This window comes from Candoia aspera, chromosome 1 (genome assembly GCF_035149785.1).
Source record: "Candoia aspera isolate rCanAsp1 chromosome 1, rCanAsp1.hap2, whole genome shotgun sequence".
Classification (NCBI taxonomy): Eukaryota; Metazoa; Chordata; class Lepidosauria; order Squamata; family Boidae; genus Candoia; species Candoia aspera.
This window is the reverse complement of record NC_086153.1, coordinates 128,546,722-128,569,773: the sequence shown is the minus strand read 5'-3', so window position 1 is coordinate 128,569,773 and position 23,052 is coordinate 128,546,722. Positions and strand designations below refer to the sequence as shown.

General features: G+C 38.1%; 1 protein-coding gene across 1 annotated transcript; it reads left to right on the top strand.

Moving 5' to 3' along the window:
- The first annotated feature begins 310 nt into the window (after positions 1-310).
- ZNF451 (zinc finger protein 451) lies at positions 311-22,635 on the top strand. The gene is made up of 14 exons (XM_063313456.1): positions 311-394; positions 2,031-2,102; positions 5,437-5,562; positions 7,443-7,554; positions 8,429-8,579; positions 9,585-9,711; positions 11,667-11,820; positions 12,512-12,659; positions 13,192-14,810; positions 15,718-15,855; positions 17,500-17,630; positions 19,086-19,272; positions 21,138-21,203; positions 21,921-22,635. The coding sequence occupies exons 1-14, from the start codon at positions 314-316 to the stop codon at positions 21,977-21,979; spliced, it is 3,171 nt and encodes a 1,056-aa protein (XP_063169526.1). The 5' UTR covers positions 311-313; the 3' UTR covers positions 21,980-22,635.
- The last annotated feature ends 417 nt before the right edge of the window (positions 22,636-23,052 follow it).

Genomic DNA, 23,052 nt, shown 5'->3' with positions numbered 1-23,052 from the left:
ACCCTGACCCCATAAAAGGGTGAATCCTGAAATGATATGAACCCTTTATGCTATTACCATCAATAAGTAAAATAAAAAGGCTCTTTGGTATCTTCCCTTTAGGGTTAGCATGTAGAGTGTCCCCGTGTTATAAGTTTCCAATGCTAGTTGTAATGATTGTCTTATATAATGTATTCATTGTAATCAGTTTAAAAAGTGAAATATTTACCAGGGAATACAACATTAATTGCAGTAAGAAACAAAACCATGGATTTAATTACTGCATTATTATGTGGTTGGTAACCTTAAGTGATTTTTCTTTTGGTTTCAGACAATGGAGTGCCTTCTGTCTTCTAAAGAGGCTGAGAATTCCTCTCAACAGGAAGAAAGTGAAGATGATATTGAATTTGTTGGTGTATGTAGACAATTTGCATGTAACCTTAAGAGTGCTGGTGAATCAACTAGAGACCAATATGACACAGCATTCTGTATTGCATAGTGACTGTCCAGATATATCCTGGAGGATAATAGCAGGACTTGAGGATAATAGTCTTCTGGTACCAGTGCCCTTTAGCAGTTGCAGATTAGGACATGCTCTCTTTGTTTCTGAATTTTATATGTAGCCATCAAGGCCAGCTGCCATGAATAGCCATTCCCTTCATGGATTTCTCTTGTCCCCTTAAACCATCTATCTTGGTAGCCATCACCTTAACTTTATTGTATAAAAAGAGTATTTTCTTTTATTGAATCTAAATCACCCTAAATTTAGCTTCAGTAAATGATCCTGAATATTAATACTGTGAAAGGGGGAGAAAAGCTTACCTGCCTCTACATTTTCTATGGCATACGTTATTTTAGTGCACCTCTTTTGTGCCCCTGGTTTTTTCAAAGCTAAAACGTCTCAAAGACAGTCATTTTTTTTCCTTGAAGAAGACAACTCTAGTCTCCTAATTCTTTTTGTTGCCCCTTTTCTGCTTCTGTTCCAGCTCTGTATTACAGCATCAGTTTGTGATGCAGTGACCAGAACTGTACACAATACTCCCAGTGTGGTTTATCATATAAGTACAAAAAGGCATTATTGATAGCAGGTTATTTTCCTAGTATGGAATTCACTTTTGCATACTGGGCATTTTAATTAACTATCCACAGATACCCTTGGACAGTCATTGTCAGTTCAGGTGTGAACCTTGGATTTTTTTTGGTATCAGTTTGAACCCCTTGGTTTAAATTGAACTGCCTTTGTAATTTGATATCCCAATCATCCTCTTTGGAGAGATCTTGAAACACTTAACAATATTTATTTTAGTGGTGCTATCCAGTTTAATTGGTATCATCATTAAATTGGAGCATCTCACTGCTCAGCCATAATTCTAGGAGGTATTTGTAGCAAAATCAAGACATCCCTGCTATTTAGGAGGAGTATTTATAGATTCATTCCATTTGGTACGGTGCTGCTTGGGTCTTTCAGGGGACAGGTTAGCCTTTGTGATGCTGCATTCTACTAGAGTTTGGGGATACACGGCCAGAACACAACCTGAGCATTTTATTGCTATATAGAAGCCATTCTCAAACTGTTGAGAACTGGTGCTGTTCAGATATGTTGGAACACAACTCCTAGAATCCCCTATTAGCAGGGCCTGAGGGGACACTAGGTTGGGAAAGACTGCCAAGCAGGGATAAAAGAAGGGAGGCATTGTGCTCAAGAGAGAAGGCATACCTTCTTAGTATATGCTGATCTGTGACTGTAATAAACATTTGATTTGATACCTTCTTAGTGTGATTAATTCCAAAAGAACCATTATGATTGTGCTTGGGTCTGAATGACTGCAATCAAAAGAAGAGCCTTCTTGGGTCATGAAATCTCTGGTCATTTAGTTAGAAGTCAGTTGACAGTAGGCCATTCCACAGTTCTTTATGCTGGATGATAACAAAATTGACCTGAATAAGAATTATTCTAAAGAATCTGAGTCACTAATTTGTTGTGCTTTTCCTCTCATATTTTTGAGTGTTCATAAGTGAAAAAAACACTGCTAAAATGTTTGTTTTCCTAGGAAGGTGTATTGAGACCTGTCTTGGATTGCATTGATCTTAGCAGTGAAGAGGAATTTGAAAACGCTTCTGATGTGAGTGTTTCCTATGATTGAAATTTTTAGAGTTTTCTCTGGAATTATTCTGCACTTTTTTCTGCAAGTTTCTAACAATATGAAGGACTATGTCTGATGCATATGCACAGTAATCCATGTTTCAAGATGTTTTGAAGGATGTTTTGAAGGAAATACTGTTTTATTTTAAAGGTACCCACAGCTTCATACTTTAAAGGCAAACTTTTGCTTTTATAGGTTGTTTCTATATAGCATAGAATCTTTGAACAGTACTTAAATTGCAGTTTAAATATTACTTGACTAAAAAGTAAACTCACATAAGGAGCTCTGGGTTTCTTATTTTTGTGGCAGTGTTCCATGTGGATCTTTGTTCTTTTGTATGATTTCCCCCACTTTGTTAGGTATTAATTGCTCTTTTCTGGTTTCTCCCCTTATGGTTGCTTGTTTTATGTCAAGAGTTACATTTTTTTCCAGCATCTCTACGATACACTGGCTCACCTGATTATAGATAATAACGGAAAGGACAACCATTTTGGTAGCTAAATTGTCCAAATACTTGTTATTATTTTCTATTGTGTCGTACTCAATGGAAATAACTAACAATAAATTAATACCCAACCTGTGGATAGGAAGGATGCACTGTTATATTCTTATCTGCCAAAGAAGCATTTTCAAAAACTTTTGTCAACCATTCTAAATCCTAAGATTGAGTGGGCATCCCATTGCCCTTCAAAGGATTTTGTGCAGTGTCCAGATTTGATTGGTTAATAATTATAGTTTCATTTTTAGACTTCTGGAACACATAAATAACCCCCTGTAGGTTAAAGATATCAACAGAACTTATGTTCTAGTTTACTTTACAAATTTTGTTAAATCAAGCTTAGCTTGGATTTCTACAACTGGCAGACCCCAGAAGTATTGGGACTATAGTTTTCTCTGCTTTTTTCCTCCTCTGCCAATCACTTCCTCCCCGCCTTGCCCCACTGTGCACAGTTCTCTGAAGTCAATTTGGGGGAAAATGTAGGAAGGAGAAAGAATCAGCTAAAACTGTTCCTCCTTAGTAAGTGAGAACTGGAAATGTTTCATGTATACAGGTCAACTAATAGGAACTTGGGTTCCATACAATTATGATACATAAATATAGTACCTGTTGTTGGTATTCAGAAGAGTTACGCCTTGCATGCTAGGCCTGCCCCCAAATGATCCTACAAACTGTTTCTATTCCCTTGAACTTGTGCATTGTGAGATAAGATCTGAAGGGAATTCTTTGCCTGTCCAGCAATGGCTTGAACAATTTCCAGTTTGTACAATGGAACACATTAAGAATCCCTCTTTGGGCTTTCTCACTTAATTGGGGAAGGTTGGGAACGGAACCCATGCACATGGGAATAGGGAGATCAGAGCTAGAGAGAGAGGCTCCAGCACTTCTTCCATGAGTTCAGACAATAGTCCCTCAACAGGACTTCTAATCCAGTTCTTTCTGCCCTATTAAGGTCATGGCAAACTTGTCTGATATATACCTAAGATCTCTTGTTGTATGGGTTCTATCTCAAACTGATACATTATTTTAAAATCCTGTGCAAGTTGCATGGTATTGAGCTAGTGACAGTGAAGTGTGACACCCTGCAGTTAAGTTGTATGGTTATTCATGATAATGGTTATATACACTTTGCCAAGTCTGCTGTGGAGAATTGTGGATTCCCCTCCCAAGCAGATTTGGAGGGAGGTATGTAGGAAGAAGTCCCATTGCACAACCAGAGATCTGTTTGGAAGCTTTTTCACATGAGTGTCACCTATGTCTTTAAAGGTAGAACAGTCATACATCTTGTATTGTAGATGTAGGAAGATTCTAGAATAGAAGATACTGGGCTTCCTTGAATGGAGACAAGGCAAGATTATTATTTCCCTTCATAAACAGCAAAATAAAATTGACCAAATCCCACCGCCTTTTTTTTTTTAAGAAAAAAAAGGCTTTATGGTTTACTGGCTAAACCTATTCCCTCAGGGCTGTTGGATGACAAAGATTATTTTTTTACTCATAGTATATTCAGGAATCTGCTGCCAGTTTGTTAACGTAGAGATCCCCATTCACAAATAAGGGGGCAAGAAAAGTCTTTACTTGGTGGTCTGGGGGGGGAAAGGCATCCTGTTACTCCTGCTTTTTTCCCTAGAATCAAGTTGGTTGAGAAAGTGATTAATTTTTCTAGATAACAAAGTGTGAGCCCACCCTGCCTTGTGTCTTCCTTGTGCACTCTCCCATCAGATAACTGTTTTGTGGGATTGAGTTACAATCCTTTCGGTGTCTGCCTTGGATCATTCACTTCTGTGAATGTTACCTGTGAACCCCACTAGACAGACTAAACCATGAAATCAATTCCACAGGAAGGCTAAAACTACTTTTATTGAGATTGGCTGTAACAGCCTTTCTCAACTTCTTGACCCTGGAGGAACCCTTGAAATATTTTTCAGGCCTTGGGGAACCCCTGCACATTCAGGCTCAAATATAGGCCAGAAATTACAAAATGATTACATTCGTTTCATGTGTAGGCCTGTATATATGCATTAACAGTGTTTTTAAACTAAAAATAAAGGATGAAACTTAACCTCTTTGATGTGAAGTTGCCTGGATTTGAAATCATTTTTTAAATAAATCGTGATCTCCCAGGGAACCCCTAGTGGCCTCTTGCGGAACCCTAGGCTGCCATGGAACCCCGGTTGAGAAACCCTGGACTATAATAACAATCTTACAACTCTGATTGTACTGTACCTCCTTGTCCTCCTTATGGTTTAATGTATTAGAGATGTCTGTCTGAGGGTCTTCTGAATGTTACCTAGACATTCTGGACTTTAAAAAAATGTTTTTGTACCTTTTCCTAGGCAACAGCTTTTGCATATCTCTGTCAAGGTCATCTTTACCCTCTGCATGAGCAGACCACTGGGAGCTGATCTTTCCTCAGCCCTCCTCTCTACCTGGTTCTTACTCCTCTCCTGGTTGCAATGTTAAATTGTATCAAACTAACACGATCGAACAGATTTAAAATAAATAAATAAATAACAAGGAGCTTTGCTAAGCTCCAAAGTTTAACAAGGGGCTCCCATGAGCCGCTTCCATCATAATCCTGAACATATGGCTATATATCCATAAATGTCTTCTGATTTTTTGTGTTCAATTCTTGACTCAAACTTGAACTACTTATGTATGTTGGATTCTATATTTCAAATGGACTGATTGAATGAAAAGGTGGGGCACTTCTGTGTTGTGCTTTTATTTTCCTGGCATGTTGAGACAGCAGTGGTTGAATTTTCTGGCTGTTTGTACTAGCTATTTATGTCAAAGAGGTTTCTTCTTCTGTAGAAAAATGTAAAACACAAAGACCATGTTGATTATCAGAAAGAAAAAGTTGCTTCAACCTTAGATCGCCTGGCACGCCATGTAGAAGTAGAGAAACAGCTGAAGGAAGAGAAAAACAAAGCTTTCAAGGTAAGGTTCTTGGCCAGGCATAGTTATGGCACAAGTATTACAATGTGATTTCTATGTAATTTGGAACACAATTGTAATTTAAACACTACTTCACAGCCCCTTCCCTTATTCATTCTTGAACCCTTATTCGTTCTTGAATTTCATATGCTGCAAGTATCCAGTCAAAACCTGTTGCTTATCAGCAGGAATTCTTTAGTATGTTTCTGTGCTTTCCACTAATTTAGCCACCAGTTGCCACCATCTAACTTCCTTATGGGCATTCTAGGTGAGAGTTATGGGATATGGTAGTCTGTTGGGGGAAACTGGAGCACTCCAGTTGGGGGAAAACTAATGTGATATGCTAGTTTTCTGAGTTTGTACTTTTCATTCATTTTCACAACAGTATTTTTCCTTAATCCTTCTATTCACATCTTCATGAGTTTTCCATCTTTCTTTCATAACAATGTGCTGAGGAATCATCTTGTAACAATTCAGGCATCCATGAATGTCTTTTTTAATTACCATATGGGTAGGTCTTTTGGCTTCTCATTTTCAATAGACTAAATAAAGTGCTCTTGTTTAGTATTTTCCCCTAGATGTTACACTGATATTATGTCAGTTGGATTTGGGCGGCATCAAAATCAAATAAATAAGTGTGTGTGTGTGTGTGTGTGTGTGTGTGTGTGTGTAGCCACAGTAGCTTGTGTAAAGTTGTAAACTCTGGCCATAATTTCAGTATTTTCTCTGTACCAAGAATCAAAGACTAAATAAAAAAGATGATACAAACTTGGCATTTGTGTTTAGGAAGAGAAAAATGGCTCTGTCAACTAAATTCTTGTTTTTCTCATTATCACTAAGGAAATCTAGAACATCTGATAATTCTGCAGACTGTTGGATGGCCTGTAGGAATAAACCTGTTCCCAGTTCAGCTGCTGGTGAACAAGTGTCAATCCTTTGCAAGGAATAGGTTCTGGGTTGGCATTTCAGTAACATAGTTGCTAGGGAACCTGAGGTCAGATAATGACATGTACAACTGTGCTATCTTAGAAACAATAACAGGAACCTAATGTAGATTTAAAGTGTAGAACATACTCCCCCAAAGAATGTGTTTTTCTTTTTTTGCAGAAAGAAGCAACCTACAACCCCCAAGTCCCCTCTTAGCATCCCTTTAGAGCCCACTCTGACCATGATTGCTAGAACTGATAATGTAGTATTGAGACTGTTGAGATATAAAACTGGTGAAAAATATAGCATATTACAGCTTAGAAAAAAGCCCACGTAGGAAAAAAATGTCTGTGTTTGACAGTCCCACTCACTTTGAGACCCTTACTCCTCTCCAGACTCCTAAGTGCGGTCTGTGACCACTAAAATTTTGTGGGAAAGTGCAAGAATCAGCAATGTTACTGATTCAGCTTTTATAATCAACAATTATCTCATGTTGTGGTTATACCCACAACCTTGTCCATGGCTTGCAGGTCTTAACATTATCAAACCACAAAATTGTATCAGCTGCTTAATCACTTTTTGAATAACATTTTATTTTATAAATAACTCAAGGCAGGGAACATACCTAATACTCCCTCCTCCTCCTATTTTCTCACAACAACAACCCTGTGAGGTGAGTTGGGTTGAGAGAGGGGGACTGGCCCAAGGTCACCCAGCCAGCTTTCCTGCCTGAGGCAGGACTAGCACTCTCAGTCTCCTGGTTTCTAGCCTGGTGCCTTAACCACTAGACCAAACTGGCTCTTTTCCTGAGGAATATTAGGTTTACTTATTTTTGCCACATAGATTTACATTTTTTTTTGTATTTCCTTAACAAGTTCTCATTTAGCCTGCCCAGTTTTACAAAACAAGAACAACAGACAGCTAATATTTATTTTTCCAACCATTGGGACCTTTAGGAAAAACTGGATTCTCAACATGCTCATGGACTGCAAGAGCTGGAATTTATCCAGGGGCATAGTGACACAGAAGCAGCAAGGTTGTGTGTGAACCAGTGGTTAAAAATGCCAGGTAATTTGTTACTTTGCCATTTGGAGAAAGGCAGACTCCCTGTTCTTCAAAAGAAATAGTTCTTCATAACCATAGGTGACTTCTCTTCAGGAGTGTGGAATGGAGAAAGCACAGTTATAAATAGCTTTTACTAGAAAACATGGATGTTCCAACTTCATTTGTTTCAAGAAAATACCATAGTTAAATGGCATGGTGAATTATTTGCATGATGGTATTTCTGTGGCATATTCTGAGTGCTCAAAACACTTCATGTGAAGAGCTGTACTCAGTCCACTATAATTCCAGATGTCATAGCAGCTAGCAAGTACAAACCATTTAGCAAAATACGAATTGCCTTTTGCTTTTTTTCTGAACTCATGTTATGCTTTTTAGCTTTAGTGTATACACATGCAGTAAGTCTAGATTAGTGTGTATGAAATTACTCTGGAATCTTTTCTGGCACCAAATATAGGCTAGGCTTGTTGATATTTTGTTTTTACAAGCTTTAGGGATCTGTTGATAAAATATGAAGACTAGTTCTTCTCTCTTTCTCCCACATTGCCTTTAGCTGAGTCTCTACACAGGTGGTCACTGTTAACATACAGATTAGGTGGAATCTAGCCTATATGGAATTCTAACATCATAGCTGCAATACTGGCGGATTAACCAGCCTGGTTGAGAAACAGTTTACAAAACCAGCATATAATAAAAATCAAGTATGTTGAAAAAAAATTGTATTAGGCTTTAGTGTCAAAGTTTTTGTAACATAGAGGCATGAGGTAAATTATAACAATGTAATCAAAGTTTCTCCTGTTGTCTTGTCCTTATAATCTACTTCTGTGCTACTTTGAAGTATAATTGTGTAATATCTGTGCATTTCTGTTTTGTGCCTTAGGTCTCAAGCCAGGCACTGTAAACTCAGGAAGGAGAACGTTACCCCAAAAATCACATCAAACCCCATCTAACAGCAGATCCATTTTATGTCCCATAATGCACTGCAATAGAAAGTTTGACAATGGGCATTTACTGCTAGGCCATCTTAAAAGGTAGTATAAGTCTATAACTAAATAAGTCTATAACTAGCAGGGATTAATTAACAAAGTTCAGCTTCACTCTTTTTTTTCTCCACCTTAAGTTTTACAATTTCCTATTTCTACCGTAGTTTGCAATGAAAAAGGTTTGCATGAAATTTATATATACTTTCTTGTATATTTCTTGTATAACATTTTGTTCTGATGAATATTTTTGCCAGCAATTTTCCCTAATAAAATACATTTTAGTATTGTCTATACCAGCCTTTCTCAAGCTTTTGACCCTGGAGGAACCCTTGAAATATTTTTCAGGGGTCAGGGAACCCCTGCGCATTCAGGCTCAAATATAGGCCAGAAGTTACAAAATTATTATATTGGTTTCATGTGTAGGCCTGTACATATGCATTAACAGTGTTCTTAAACTAAAAATAAAGAATGAAACTTACCTCTTTGATGTGAAGTTTCCTGAATTTGAAATAATTTTTTAAATAAATCATGATCTCCCAGGGAACCCCTACTGACCTCTCGCGGAACCCTGGGGTGCAACGGAACCCTGGTTGAGAAACCCTGGTTTACACAGTATGCATCTTTTTCTGTCCTTTTCACTGGTATGTACACTTTCATGGACTTTGGAAAGGAACTGTACCGTAAATTGTCTAACCATCTTCACAGATTTCATATGTTGATTGAAAACTTTGAATTAGATATGTGTACTTCAAAAGAAAACAAACCTTTTTCTTGCATATCTTTGGTCATTAGGTTGCTTCATCAAACCATGAGGCATAATTTTACAAGTTTTTTTCCAATTGCAGTGCACCAGTATTAATCTTCAAATAATTTGATGCCAGGACATTTTTAGTCTTACAAGTATATTCTAAATTAATCCATGTACTTTATTTAACTTGGCTAATACTAAATTAAGCTAGAAGGTAGTAATGATTTATTTTGTTTTTGTAAAAGCAGAAAAAAAAACATTTCTGTGAAGTGCGTTGTATCTGATTATGTCTATTATTTTCTTAGGTTTGATCATTCTCCATGTGATCCAACAATTACTCTACATGGACCTCCAGCTAATGTGTTTGCCTGCATAGTCTGTAGCAAAAGATTTCTCACTTGTCAGCAATATAGTGAACATCTTTTGTCTAAGGCAAGAATTTAAGGATATATTGATAAAGTAGCAAGTTCTTCTCCCCTTAGATGAATCACTTGCATGAAGCTATGTGGAGTTTCTCTGACCAAAATTTGTGGTTTATCTTCATGGAGATAAGCCATGATTGAAATAATCTGTAATTTATTTATTTATTTCTCCAATTTGTCTCCGCCGATCTCCTCCCTTCGGGGGACTCTGGGCGGTTTACAATAATCAATTAAAACAACAATTATAAAATCCAGAATATAAAATTACAATAATAAATAATATAAATAAAAGTAAAAAATAAAAAGTCCAAGTGGCACAAGAATGTAAAGCAGTCCAAGTGTGGGAGGAATGGTCTATAGCAGCCATCCCCATGTAGATCTATTCCCTTCTCTGCCCCAAGCGAGGAGGCAGAACCAGGTCTTCAGACTCTTCCGAAAGGCCAGGAGCAATGGGGCCAATCTCACCTCCGGGGGCAGCATGTTCCATAGGGCGGGCGCCACTGCAGAGAAGGCCCGCTTCCTGGACCCCACCAAACAAAGTTGTCTTAGAGATGGGGTCTGCAGCAAGTTTGCACAATCGGGTGGGACGGGCTGATGTAATGAGGAAGAGGCGGTCCCTCAGGTAATCCAGTCCCATGCCATGTAGGGCTTTAAAGGTGATAACCAACACCTTGAATTGGACCCGGAAGCAAACTGGTACCCAATGCAGCTCATGCAGCAGCGGTGTTACATGTGCCCTTCTGGGGGCACCAAAACCAGCTTGTGCGGCTGCATTCTGGACCAGCTGAAGCTTCTGGATACTTTTCAAGGGTAGCCTCATGTAGAGTGCATTGCAATAGTCTATATGAGAGATAACAAGGGCATGAGTGACTGTTCGAAGGGCCTCCTGGTCCAGGAAGGGGCGTAACTGGTGCACAGCACGTAGCTGCGCAAAGGCTCTCCTGGCCACGGCTGCCACCTGCTCTTTGAGCAGGAGCCGTGAGTCCAGGAGAACCCCCAGATTACGCACCGGGTTGGTCTGGGGCAGTGCGACCCCATCCAGAACCAGAGATGATGTCCCAGATACGGAAGAACCATTAACCATTAAAGTAATACTGCAGATTCCATTCATTTGCTAATTGAGCCACTTGAAGCTGGGAGTTAGTTTTCTGTCTTCATCCAGAAAGCAGGATTCTGTTGTTTTAAAAAGGTGCCAGCTTTCTGGAAAAAACTGGCATCTTAGATTTGGGTATGATACAACTTTTCTTGACTTTTATTTACCATTCTTAACTACTCTTCTTTCAATGAGACTTTGTTCTGAATATTATAAATGTGGGGTTTCACTAATTTGGCAGTTCCATTGTTAATTCCTCCTACCTGTTGACTTGCAGCAGAAAAACGGTCAAGAAATCTAATTTCTTCTGCAGAGAGAGAGAGAGTGGGGGCACTTGGTTTCCATAGATAACTGGGGTAATTGGCCTCTTTGCTGTACTGAAAAGGGATTTCATGAATGTGAAGAACCAAAAGATAGAGGTGGAGAAGAGCTAAAGTCTTAAATTGATGGGGCATCTCCCAGCTCGCTTCACAACATTCTTTTGATTCCTCATAGTAGGTCTGATTGAAAATGCATTTTCGTGTGTCCCTTAAGGTTTGTAACCCCCTTTTAATGCAGCATAGATCCATCATGATCTTAGGATAATAGCAGAATTACTTGTTAATTGCAAAAGGAGAACCTTTGATAAAAAATAAGTATTAATGCTGTCAACTGAGATGAAATATTTTTGATCTGTAAGAGTTTCAGACTTACCACAGCAGACTTTAAATTTGAAGAGTTAAGTAGAAACAATGCGAGTGTTAAATTAAACTATCTATGATCTTTTTAATATAAATCAGTTTCACTGAAAATGTTCTTTGAGATCAATAAACAAAGTTTCTCTGTTTCTTCAAAACTTTGTTCCTGCTTGTGTTCTTCTTTCCTCTACTCAGGTTGGTGAAAACGATGGCCATGAGAAAAATTACCCTCCTCAGCATATTCAGTGCTTTGCGTGTCCTTGCTGTTTCCTTCTCTTTAGCATAAGAGATGAATGTCTACAGCATATGTCTGGAAAAAATCATTTTTCTCAGGCTTTTAAGTTGAGTGGTACGTTTCATCTTTTTGAGATACGTATTTTTCTCTCTGGTGTGAGTGGACAATGCATAGATTGTTGGCTTATACTTTAATGTATGGTTACAAAGAGGCAGTACCTTCAAAAATGATTTTATATCTGTCTTAAGGAAATGTTCCAATCTGGAAATGTAAATGGAATGAACTGTTTTGTTGGTATTGTTCCTATTTTGTGCAAAATAGGCTGAAATCACTAATTAAAGTGCTCCCTGAAAAGAAGATGTAATATATTTTAAATAAAAGTGTGGAATAAGTTAGAAACAATCCTCACAGTCCAGTCCAGATAAGTTTCTCTTGAAGCACAGAGATGTTCGAGGCCCGACTCTCAGGGAAAGAGACTTACGTTGTCGTAGGACAGTGGCGATGTGCAGTTAAGGATATTTGCATTCTGTAGATACCTTTCAGCAGTGAACAGCACCTGGTGGTTGGTAGATTAAAATTTTTTAGGTGAACTGGGTATATTATGTGTATGGTACAGTATTAACTAGGTGTCATTTGGTTATAAAATCTTGTCTGCATGTTGTAGATCAGACTGCTGATGATTTGGTGGAGTTTTAAAGGAAGAGAGTGGGTGAGAAGGAAAGTTGGGATGTGGGTAATCCTGTTTCGGGGCAGGGATAATTGGATCCCTTCTGAGTAACACTGCCTTCTGTGGACTCCCTTGCAGATAAACCAGGGAGCCCACTTCCTTTGCCTTTGCCAACCTATGCAAAGAACCTTCTAATCTCCTTATGCAAAGAAGTTCCATTCCAAGTGCAGTGCACATCCTGTCATCAGGTTTTGCGTTCCCACATAGAGCTAACGGCACACTTCAGGTTTGTGAAAAACTTCACATTTATAAAATGCAACCACAGGACAGTTTTTCTCCCTTTAAATATCTGTTGAACATCAGACCTAATTATGTTCTGCCACTTGTGTAATTGGCTTACTCCTTGTATTTTAAAAGTGGGGGTGGTGTTTATCAAATGCTGAAAGGTAAAAAATTCCATGCATGTAATAGAAGTGTTGAATTCTGTCTTCACTGCCTCTCCCAGGTGTTTTTCCCAGCAGCGGAGACAGAATTCAGCACTACTTATTGCATCCATGGATTTTTCTACCATAGTTTTTTTATGCAGGCATGGCTTCCTGTATTTAAACGGTTAAAAAAAGGACAATGACATGGTAGGACAATGATTGTTAGTGCTTGTGACAATCACTTCTAATGATTTTTTTGCCAAGCTGGCCTTTGCTCAACAAATGGCATGTATTTGAAGTCAGAATTTTGAGAATATGGATTGTTTTTTAGATGATCTTGAACAATTTTTAGATAGATAGCTGTGAATGTGTTTCTGTATCTTTCCATTTTAGAACCCGTTGTCGTAATGCTGGTCCTGTAGCTATTTCAAAGAAGTGCATCTCTCAAGTTGCAGAAATACTGAAAGCCAAAGGTTTCTGTCAAAGTTGTGACAAGTTGTTTGCTAATGATGACCAAATTACTCAGCATAGTTGCAGAAAGGTTGCCAAGATTAAATTTATTACCACAATGGAAGAATCTGTTTTATTAATCAGTCACATCAACGAGGGGAATAAAAGTGCCCCTCACCTGCAAAAGAATGAAAGCCTTTTAAAATCTTCTCCTCTGAAGAGACATTTGAAATTGAATGGCGATAAGAATGAAACTGTTTCAAAATGCAAAAAGGATTTGCAAGGCAACAGCCAAGAGGTTCGCGCAGCTCCTACTGTCAAAACTTGGGTATGTCAGTGTGATCTGGCATTTCTTTCTGAAGAGTTGGTAGAAAAACACATTTTTTCTCAAAACAGAATCTGCCACAAATGTGGTGTATGTGGGAAACTTGCAGAAAATGCAAGCATTATCCGTTTGCACATGAGCCGTTTCCACGGAGGAGCACACTTGACTAACTTCATCTTCTGGTGCCAAACTTGCAATGTAGCCCTTCAGAAAGAAGATGTCTTTACCCATGTGACAGAACTTCATGGTGGACATAACTTCTATTTTGAGAAGGACATTGCTGAGGATGAGCCGACAATATCTTCTGATTCACAATATGGCATTTCACTTAAACAAGAAGACCAAACTCCAAGCCCTGTTGAACTTCCAGTCCAGAGTCAGATGGAGGTGGCTGAGAGTCCTTCTCACCAATGGCAGTGTCAGATGTGTGAGGAAATATTTAACTCGGAGGACAGTGTGAAACAACATTGCAAATCATTAGAGAGTCATCATTTTCACAGATACAGCTGTGGCTTGTGCAAAATGACTTTTCGGAAAACGGAAACACTACGGCGACACTGTCAGGATAGGCATAGCAATGTTGTGCAGATAAAATATTTCTGTGGATTTTGTGGTGACCTTTTCTTTGATGTTGAGGAGGAGTTTTTACTTCACTTCAGGGGCTTACATAGCATGGATTACCTGTGTGTGTCTGAGACAGCAGGAACCTCAATCAAAAGCCATGAAATAGTAGAAGAAGGTGGTCTTCTAAACTGTGGCTGTCATGAGAAATACATTTGCAAAAAAAACAGAAAGGTAGATTACAAGAAATGTCAAGAAGCCCTGCTGGAAAAAGGCAATCTGTGGTTTCGCTGCAGTTCATGTTCTTCTACAGCACAAACCTATTCCGACATGATGGCTCATCTCACAAGCCACACAAGCAAAAAAACTGATCAAGAGTTGTATGTAGTCAGGTGTGGTTCATGTAACAAACATTTTAATAACATTGCAGTTGCCCATCAGCATTTCCATGATAAACATTGTTTTTTACAAAAACCTCAACTAGCTTTTGGACCACAAGCAGAAAGTAATGTCTTCCATTTCTCTGCCAAGAGGTCCTGCAGAGACAAGGAGCCTGATAAATTGAAGCTTTCTGTAGATGTAACTTCAGCAAGTTCTTCAGATGAAAAAAGGTTGAAGCTGGAAGATGCAAACAAAGAACAAGCTAGAAAGCTGCATTCTGAAATGTTTGAACAAGGTAGGTAGAAATCAGGTAATACACAGCTAATGAGGCTGATGAAGAGACATTGCAAAGCAATTGATAAAGCTGAAAAGCCACATTATTAAATAATGCAAACTTTGTTTATATGTAGTAAATTAATAGAGATGTAATCTTTTGCAAATGCCAGGAATAACATATTTAAACTTTTTGCCTTTACCACAGTGTCAGAAATACAATAATTACAAGAGATAGGGTAGCAAATAGAAATTCAAAGAAATTTTAGGGCTTGGCATTGGAAGTGTGGATTATTTTGAGAAAGCAAATAACAAGATAGAAGCAGGTTCTGTGTCTGAGAATTGGCAGTCACATCTGTTGTGGAACTTTTTTTGGTATAGTGATCTCTTGCAATATATCCCCTTTCGCCTTACTATTGTGGAGCCTGCATGGTGAGGATATTTCCGTGCTTAGCTAATGCCTGTTACAGAGCTTAGCTAATACCTGTGGGGGGCATGGGAGAAGACTTTTTTTTTTTTGGTCCATCTTGTCTACTCATAAGATAGGCGACATTATCTTCTTAGCAGACAATGACAAACATTGTCAAATTAATCTCTTAAATGCTGAGTAGTGTTCTTGCAAAATCCTCCTGGTACTATTTCCAGCTGGGCATGATGGTGTAAATCAGAACCATTTTCAGTACCCTTTTAAGGTCTGGCTCTTCTCTGTATTCTGATTCTGAAAACAATCATCTGAAGTCCAAAGGGATAATGTGGGATGTATGTCAAAGGAAGAATTCTCCTACATAAATATACTGTGCTTTTATGGCTTAAATTATATTGAATTGTTGAGAACAGTTTATATTTTGAAAGTTGTCTATTTCTACAATTGAAGAAATGCATAAACATTTAGGTTATTCTTTCCTTTTCTCCCTCTCCCTTATATATAGATGATGGAGATCTTCCTGATCTTGATTACTTATGCACCATGACTCACATTGTAATGATGGATTTAGATAACTGGGGAAATCTTTTCAATCAATTGCCTGCAACCCTCAATCAAGGAACTTTTATTTGGGGCTTTCAGGGTAAGGAAAGAAGTTAACAGTTCAGGTGTAACAGTAGAAGTATCACAATATAAACAGGCAGCTTGGTAAGAATCGCCTAACAGGTGGGCAGCTCTATACATGAAATAAATGAAAAGCAAAAAGTCAATTTGTACTGATTCCAAAATGGAACTTTCCTTTGTTGCCCAATGCTGTTATATGTTATTGAAAGCAGTATGAGTCAGGAACTAGGAATTTAACATACCTTGAGGCCAGTTCATGACACGTATCTTCTGGCTGTTTTCCATGGGCTTCCTGTAATAATGGATATCTATCTAAACATTGAGATAAAAATATTAAGCCGTACACATTTCAGTCTTGAATAGACATAAGATACTTTCTTCCTGTACAGTTGCTATACAGTAGTAGGTGGAATTTTTACTTTGCAGATACATTAGTATCTCTGCTGCACAATTGGCGAACCTGTAGTTTAGTGTCTTCCTGATCACATCCCTCCCCAGCCCAAGGCTAACCTGAAAGTTCAGCATAAACAGTGTCCTTAACATCATAACACCATTATGGTGTATAAGATAAGCAAACTCTTTATAACTGCTGTTGGAAAATATATATGAGTTTGCTCTTATTTCCAATTTCCTGGGATTTTAAAGCATGAGTAGAATTGGAATGTCCTTATACTCTCACCTTCAGTTGGATGTGGATCAGCTGAAGGGGTTGAACAAATCAGTAAGGAAAAAATGAATTGAAAAGAATGTGGAGTTTGATACAAAAAGCTGTTGTCAGTGTTTTTAAGAGAAGGCATTTGGGTTTTACATAATCAGGTATTACAAAATGTTTTGGTAATCAGTAAAAGAAAAGGGCATTGCTTAGTTTTGCCTAGAACTCTTTTGACTCTTGGAATTAACTTTGTTTAGTTTCAGGATTTTTTTTTTAGCTTAGTTTTAGTAGAGTTTTATCCTCACATTTTACCGGAAATATAATACTAAATACTATAGGAGAAATAAATGATTGGGGATCAGTTGGTCCCATGTATTAGACATGATTGTGGATGGGGTATGTAGGTGCAGGTGTCATAGAGAAAGGAACAGCTACTGTCTGTGGTTATCAGGAGCTGCTCTATTTCCCACCTACTAGTTTGGAAGTATATTTTGTCACACAGAATTCCATATCAGTCTGTGTGTGTGTGCGCGCCTTCGAGTCACTGTTGACTTCTTGCAACTGTCTGGACAAGCCCTGCAGTTTTCTTGGCAAGATTTCAGTGGTTTGCCATTGCCTGCTTCCTAAGGCTGAGAGAGAGTGACTGGCCTAAGGTCACCTGGCTGGCTTTGTGCTTAACGCAGGACTAGAACTCACAGTCTCCCAGTTTTTAGCTTGGTGCCTTAACTACTAGGCCAAACTGTCTTTCTATATCAGTCCGACTTCATAACAAAATATGTGCATCCATTAACTGGCCACTAGTTGATTGTGGCCAAGAATTATACAATCCTCCAGTAAGACTGTTAGAGTTGGGGATATATAATTCAGTGCATACCAAACTTAATGCAGCATAGATTAACTGTTTTTTTAAAATATTGGTTACATGATTTTTCCACCTCTGAAACTTTCTTTTACTACCGTCAGTGTCTAGATAGTTTCTAATGATTACTCCATTCCTGTTTCATTGCTTAGGTGGACATAGCAATTGGAAACCCCCTGTGAATTGCAAGATCTTTAATTATCTTAACAAGATTGGGTGTTTCTTTCTTCATCCGCGCTGTGGTACAAGGAGAGAGGCAGCTGATTTTGCAATCTGTGTCCATGTAAGCTTTCAAGCTTTTGTACTGCTCAAATAATTGGGGCTGCCATATTGAGGCTGCAGAACTACAAATGACCACTAAAGAGGAGAGTTAGAATTTTCTGTATCTCTTATTTTCCCTCTGTCTCTGTGGTTGCTAGAAGTCGCAAACGACTTGATGGCACATAATCAGTCAAAAAATATTTTCCCTCTAGTGGTTATCTACATTTTTGCAAGGTAGTTAAGATAAACCTAATAGAGGTCTAGTGAATTTAAATTTAATATATAGTTGTTATGGTGAGAAACACTTCACTGTTTTTTTCCCCTGGTACACTAGGCACCAGTCAGTGATTGGAGTATAACTTAAGCCAGTCATGATACCACCTGATAATTTCTCTTCTAAGTTATTTTAAATTATTACACCCAAATAAGATAAATAAAAAGTAAATGAAAGGTTATTTTGGTCTATCTCTTAAATACTATACCTTCATATACAAACACATACATACAGATTTTGTGGGATGTTTTACTATTAAATTACTAATTTTGAGTAATTTTATTGAGCAACAGAAAAAAGAGAAATTAAACATCTAAACTAGTATGTGATGAGTTTTTCAGACCACTGTATAATTGGCAGGGAGTAGGCATTATTTCATCCTTGTAGTTCCTTTTTTTTTTTTTTTTTTGTAATTGTGAAAGTGCTGTATCTATTTCTATTATCCTGTTAGCTTACAGATCATTGGTACTAGATAGTTAAATTACTTTCTAACTTTCTTTTGATGACATAAAGGTGGCTGCTTTTAAAGTAGACACACAAAAACTGTTTTAAAATTATATTACATACAAGTGTTGCTTTAGAATCAGGTGGCACCAAATCAGATAGATAAATAAATACATGCTTTAAAAAACCCTGAACTCAGGAATTTATACTACTAGTAAGTACATTTCAGAACATGAATATGTATTTCAAGCTAGTGATTAACTATATTCTTTTATGTAGCATTTAATGATCCATAACATTGTGCATTTGATTTTGCTTATCTTTTATTTATTTGTTTTCACAAAGAACACATGGGATATCTGTGCATATTTCCTAATGCCATAAGAGAGTCACCTTTATGTTTTGGTTTTGATTTTGTTTTTAAGCAGAATTGATTTCTCTTTCTCATGAATGTAATCACGGGCTAATACTGTGTAGAGAACGATAATTTAAGGCGAGAGAGAGATTGCAAGGAAACAATGATGGAAGCAACAATTCCTGGAGGAGGAGTTGCCTTTTGGGGATATGTAGGGTAGGATGTGGTTTAGTCTGTTCCTTCCTGTAAGTCCGTGCAGTTGTCAGCTGCCTAGTAATGAAAGACTGAGAAGCATTTTGCTATGCTTGGGAGACATTTCCCTATTACAGTATACAGTGTATCTTGTTAAGGGATCTTAAGCTGTGCATGCTTCTAATCTCACGTGATAGCATTTTCTTCCACAGGTGGGCCGCCTGGATGAACATCTGCCAAAACATATTCCTTTCACCATTCTTTCTGGAGACAAAAGCTTTCTAGAATTGGAGGATCAGCTTAAGCTGACTCAGCGGGCAACCCGCATTCTAGATCCTCATAAGATTGATGCTGATATGATGTGTGCCTTATTAAACAGCATTTCAGATACAGCCAAAGGTTTGTTTTCATACAGTGTGTTGTCTATTAAAAAAAAACAACATGCAATAAAATAATATTTATTGAACCACTTCACAGACTTCCTATCCAAGGGTATAGTGGTCATTCCTGGCACAGTGTCATTAACCTACCATGCTTCCAATACTGTGGGTCAAGATTAAAGCAATACTCACAAATGCAGGAGGAAAGAGGGATCCCTTGAGGCCAAAATGAAATGGTATGCTACAAATTGGCATTGGGCTGGGCTGATGGTTCCTTGCTAGTAGTCTTTTTTCCTTGGGCCTTGGCCAAAGGATGAAGCTGGCGTTCTGCTTCTCAGTCCCCAGGCAGTTGTCAGGAGTTCTACCAGGGAAGGGCAGGTAACTGCCTACAGCTACTCCTTTTCTGGCACAAGGTCTCCCTGTGCTGTATCTTCCTGTTGGAGAGCAAGGAGTGGGGTCTGGAAGAGGCTCACAAACTATACTCCTTTTTTAATAGTAACATAACAATTACTTATTATTAAATTTATCTCACACTTTTCATCAGAGGAAATTCTGCTCAGATTGGCTAATGAGAATAAAACACAGAATTAACAAACAAACTGAAACAACGATATAGTAAAACCCATTACTGTTTTGAAGTATCAGAAGAAAAAGCCTAACAAATGGGCCTGTGCACATGGGGAGTGATGTATTTAGAAAGAACAACTAGATTGTAAAATCTAGGAAAGTTCCTAACAGGACAGGTATACCACCCCCACCCCCCAATATCCAATTTTCCCATCAGATACCCTCCAAATATATTAGGCCTTCGGTTCCCAAAATTCCTAGCCTCTACAGTGAGCAAGGAATTGACGTTCCAATGCATGTGGAGGGCATCATTTTAGGAAAAGCTGCCTAAACCATTTAGGGCACTAAAAGATAAACCAGAGTTGCTCAGTTTGAAGGTCTCATCATGCTTTTCATGGAATGTCAAGGGCCCATTGGGGGAAAGGGGAGTTTCAGGAGTTTTAGGGACTGCTTTACCCATTTCACATTGGAATGACTGCAGGGGCCACATAAGGGGTATCAGTGGACTGTAACCAGCTCCTGGGCCAGGCCATCTATGCCTTGCATGCTTAGATTAGGCAAGTGTTTTAAATTAGACCCAGAAAACAATTGTTGACCAGTGCAATCTTTCAGTGTTGGAAAAATATGACTAAAGGACAAAAAAACAATATATGAAGTGGTTTATACACATGGTAGAAGCAAAGATGGTTAAAAGGATGGAAAGATACACAGAGGTAGAATAAATGATGTTGATATACACTACATACAGTTCTATTTCCTTTTCTCTTGCATTGTGCTTTTAACTTTGCTTACTATTTCTACTCTTTTTCTGTGCTTTGCATAATATTGATCACAGTAAAAGGGATTAGAGTGATAGCATATGTATGAGTAATATAGCCAGCATACAGTGCCCTAGTTAATAACTTAGCCATCAGACACTGTATTAACTAAAGTTTCCAGAAGGTATTAAAAAACGATGTTATATTCAATGCACTGCGGTGTTCTAAATGCAATATAATCAAGAAGATTTATTGCTGCTATACTGGACAGTCTAAGTAGCAGCACAGGTGTTACATTGGATGTATTAGGTAAAAATGCTCCCTTTCGCTGTCACCACAGGGAAGTTCTAGATCAAGGAATATTTCATAGTTGCAAACTTGCTCTTCCAGAGAGAACACAGCCTATCTGAGGAGAGATTGAATCACAGTTTCCATGTCTGATTTTCTGTTGCAAAAGATAAGGCCAGGCAATTGTCACCAATCAACAAAACTCTGAAGAAGGAAGCCAGTGGTTAGAGTTGAAATGTTGCTGAATTAAAATATTTGTGTCTGATTACAGAAAATGAAGAGGCTGATACTCAAGCGGCAATGCAACAGTTTTTGCAAGAAACAGATAGCCAAAATGGTATGTCTTAATTTCCATAGAAGATGCTTATTAAGGAGAAAAAAATAAGTAGTGTGTAGGAATTTAGGCTTAATAGTATTAAATATTGGATCATTTTTAAAATTAAAAGTGCATTCTGGCAAAAAGAAAAAATAAAGATAAATGGTGACCAGAATGCAAGGTCTCTGTTTCAACTGAAATCAGCAGAATGAACAGCAATTTGGGACTGTTTGCTGGGGAGGTTGAAGGTGGAAATGAGCGGCTTACCTGTCTGTCCACCTGCAGCTTTGAGCATTAGACAGTAGGAAGGAGCCAGTTCAAAGTCTGTGAAAGGGGTTGAGTCCTTAGGAGGTGATAGGTGCCATTTCTCTTGAGACATCATCTGGTCTGTGGGAGGATCCATCTTTTTGCTGGTTTCTGTGCCCCATATTTTATATAAAATCAGGGATGCTGAGTTAGGAGATCAAAGACTATTCAAGCTGAAGACCAGTGTTCTAAGGTTGGACCATTCTGGCTTTAGATAATAAGATGACAGTTTGATTAACTCTGCAGGCATGTAACCTTGAGATCTCTTCCTATTACGGATGCCAAGAGTAATGTTCACCTGGAAATGTATGGTTTTTCAGTTTTGTTGAACAGAGCACTAATTAGGAAGTCTTTACTGATTCTTCCAAATTACTGTCTAAACTGTGCAATTGTTACTTGGGTGCAGTTTCACCTTCTGATATTCTTATGCAGATACCGATAATGATGTTGAATTTCAAGAGGCAATTAGGCGAAGCCTTGAGGAAATGTGAAGATGTCCAAAGATGAGTGTACCAAAACACCTACCCTGCTTCAAACAATTTTGAAATTTGTTCACCATTTTATAAATATTAAAAATGTACTGACTAATATTCCAGTGTTTCAGTGGCACTTTAAAGAACTAAACTCCTATCAGCTAGCAGAGCTGAGAACCTGTTGTGGAATTCAAGCTCCTGGGATTTCAGTCATCGCTTCTCACGGCTTAAGCAGTAAATAGTTTTAAAATGTGTGGCTGAGCACACTTTATAAACTGAAGAACGTGGCATTTCTGCCGAGGCACAAGATCCACTAACTTTGGGTTTTTTCCACTGTCTGGCCTGAAAACTTGACATACCTTACGATTTATCCTGCTTGGTTTTTCAAGCTTTGCTTTTCTGGATTTTAATGTTTTACTTCCACTTTTCTGTTGACTATATTTGTAGTGCAAGAATTGCAATAGATACAGGTATTAATCCAGAATGTCTAGGGATACGTTTTCTTTCTTCATCAGTGAAGCTTAAGATGCTGTGCTGAAGATTACAGTCCATGGGCAAAAAGTCTATTGCAGTTCACTTAAACCTGAGGTCTGAGGTCTAGTTATTTTGTGTTAGCCGTCTCTTTATTCTTATGTACATCTTTAATGTCGAGAATGAATGCAGTGCCAAACAGACAGTGTGTGTATATTTGTTTCCTGTCATTAATAGGGCAGCAGAGTGTTTTCCTATTTGTTTTTGACATTTAAATAATGTAACTTCAGGACGCTGAGGCTTTTCTTTGATTCTATATGGTTAATTTATTCACACTTCTCACAGCATAATTATATACCTGAGCGTAATTAAAATATCAACTATTGTTGTATTGTCTTCTCATGTCAGCCAAATGCTATTTGAAGGTTTTCACTCTCACCCTTTGTAGATTTGTAAATTCCACTTGGCTTAGTTTGTCTAGATAGAATCAAGGTTTGCAGAGAAGTAGCATGCAGAAGGTGGGTGCTAATTTTAAACTTACGATTGCACTGCAGGCTTACTGAAGAACTGCTTTGGAATGAAAACCTTACTTTGTGACGGCAACTTAGCCTTTCTGTAGT